The sequence below is a fragment of the Morone saxatilis genome, unplaced genomic scaffold (genome assembly GCF_004916995.1).
Source record: "Morone saxatilis isolate NCDOM2014 unplaced genomic scaffold, NCSU_SB_2.0 Contig10, whole genome shotgun sequence".
Taxonomy (NCBI): Eukaryota; Metazoa; Chordata; class Actinopteri; family Moronidae; genus Morone; species Morone saxatilis.
In genome coordinates, this window is record NW_023339652.1 from 15,403,239 (window position 1) to 15,405,172 (window position 1,934).

Genomic DNA, 1,934 nt, shown 5'->3' on the forward strand with positions numbered 1-1,934 from the left:
GCTTCACACCTACTGCAGCTTTAACAATAACAACAAACAACTCTCCTCCACCGCCCTGCAGGTCATGACGCTATCATCGTCCGATTTGAGCACGGCGGTGTTCAACTCCATCCCCGGCCAGGGCGTCGTCTACTCCGTCATCGTCAGGGACCCGCTGCTGAACACCTCGGCCTCCTACGTCCCCGTTCACACCTACGCCTGCAGCTTCGCTTCCACTCTGGACGGCTGTCAAACACTGGGTGAGCTCCTGTGGGCCTCAGATACATGATAATAATATAATCTCCTGATATTCTATTATCTACCTCAGGAATAGCAGGAAGCTTACTGCAGAGGGAATGCTATAGAGGAGGAGGTTTGACCTTTAGCTATTTTTTTTTTTAAACACAGTTAATGATTTATATTAAGCTTTTTTTTTTTTTCTAGGAAAGGTATCTACAAAGATTTTTTTCACCATCGCTGGCTTGGCAGGTCTGTTTGTGTGCTTCTGTGGGCACCGATTCTTCAAATGTGGTGAGTAGAAGTTTAAGTGATTTTTATTGCTGTTATCGTAAAACATATTAGCACTCCACTGCATCACATTAATACTCCAGGCGACATCTTTAGCAGTTTAGTCACCGTGGTGATACTGAAACCAGAGTTAATTAAAAGAGAAAACAAGTTCCTTTAAAACAAAGAACTCAGAACTCATGTCTCTCATAAACGGAGCTGTTTGCAGTCACAGTTCACCGTAGGGTCAACGGAATAGATCAGCAGGGATCAGAGGTGATGTTTGCGAGTCGTAACTTCTTCATAGGAGCTTGAAAATGACTCAGACGGAAGCAAAGGCTCTGACTCAGCATGACGATGCACCTATGCGGATTCTATTTGCAAGTATCTGTAAGAGTGAATATCAGAAACCCAACGGATCGGGTGGCCTGCCTCGTGGTCTCCCTCGCATGTGATGCAGAGACGTATTTGTTCCAAACTGAACCCATGACTGAGCTGCGTCCGCTGCCAGTAGTTCTGACAGATCTGGAAGTGGCTGAGTTGTGTGCGGTTCGATCCAACCTCCAGCGGCTGGATTTTAAGGAGCATTAGTGCTGTTTGTGTGGGGTGAGCAGGCTAATACATGTCTGACCTGGTTCTGGGAATGAATCACTGTAACGTCTGAGTTTTATTCTCTCTCTCTCCTTTTTCCTCTGTGTCTTTCTCTCCATCATGCAGAGCTGTTCTGTATGGGATTCAGCTTCGCAGCGTTTTTCTTCTTCGTGCTGATCACAAGGACCACAGGCCTGGACTATGACAGTGAGGCTTTTTTCTCCGTCTGTTCACATGATTCAAGCCACGATGTGTAGAATTAGTCTGACTTTGTTGCCCCCTATGTTTCTGCCCCTGCAGTCTGTCTGGCCCTGTCGGCGGTCATCGGCGTGGTGGGTGGGGTCCTCCTGGTGATGAGCTGGTGGCGGTTCGGTTCGGTCATGGCCTGCATCATCGTGGTAGGATTGATGCTCGGCTTCCTCATCGCCTCCACTGTCCTCTTCACTCCTCTCGGTAGGGGAAAAAAACCCCGCTGTGTGGTCCCCCAACACGACCCCAGTCAGCCATTACAGTATGTAATGTATGTTTCTGCGTGCTGCTCTCTCCTCAGGTGACCTCGATGTGTTCAGGCGCTCTGATGCGGTTTTCTGGGTGACGTTCTGTTGCATCATGATCATCGTTCCGCTCTTCTTCGTGCGCTGGCCCAGAGAGGTAACAGATTTAACACCTCCACCCACTCGCTGTAGTATGTGGAGCTCTGTACTTTGGCCCCATCTAGTGGTAGGATTAGGGATTAGGGAAACGGCCAGCCTGGCTCTGTTCACAGGTTAAAAGAAAACCACCCACCAGCACCTCTAAGGCCGTTTAATCTGCACACAAACGGCAATGAGAAAGAAAGACTTGTTGCCCGCTGTGGC

The 1,934-nt window shown here is 48.7% G+C and overlaps 1 protein-coding gene across 1 annotated transcript in view; it reads left to right on the forward strand.

The window, feature by feature from the left end:
* tm7sf3 (transmembrane 7 superfamily member 3) overlaps window positions 1-1,728 on the forward strand; it is a gene marked incomplete at its 3' end in the record, with an annotated part of 11,995 nt that extends 10,267 nt beyond the window's left edge. Inside the window, 5 exon segments of the mRNA XM_035679921.1 lie at window positions 62-239; window positions 424-510; window positions 1,204-1,284; window positions 1,378-1,530; window positions 1,628-1,728. Coding sequence (XP_035535814.1) covers window positions 62-239; window positions 424-510; window positions 1,204-1,284; window positions 1,378-1,530; window positions 1,628-1,728 — 600 coding nt within the window.
* Between the last annotated feature and the right edge of the window lie 206 nt (window positions 1,729-1,934).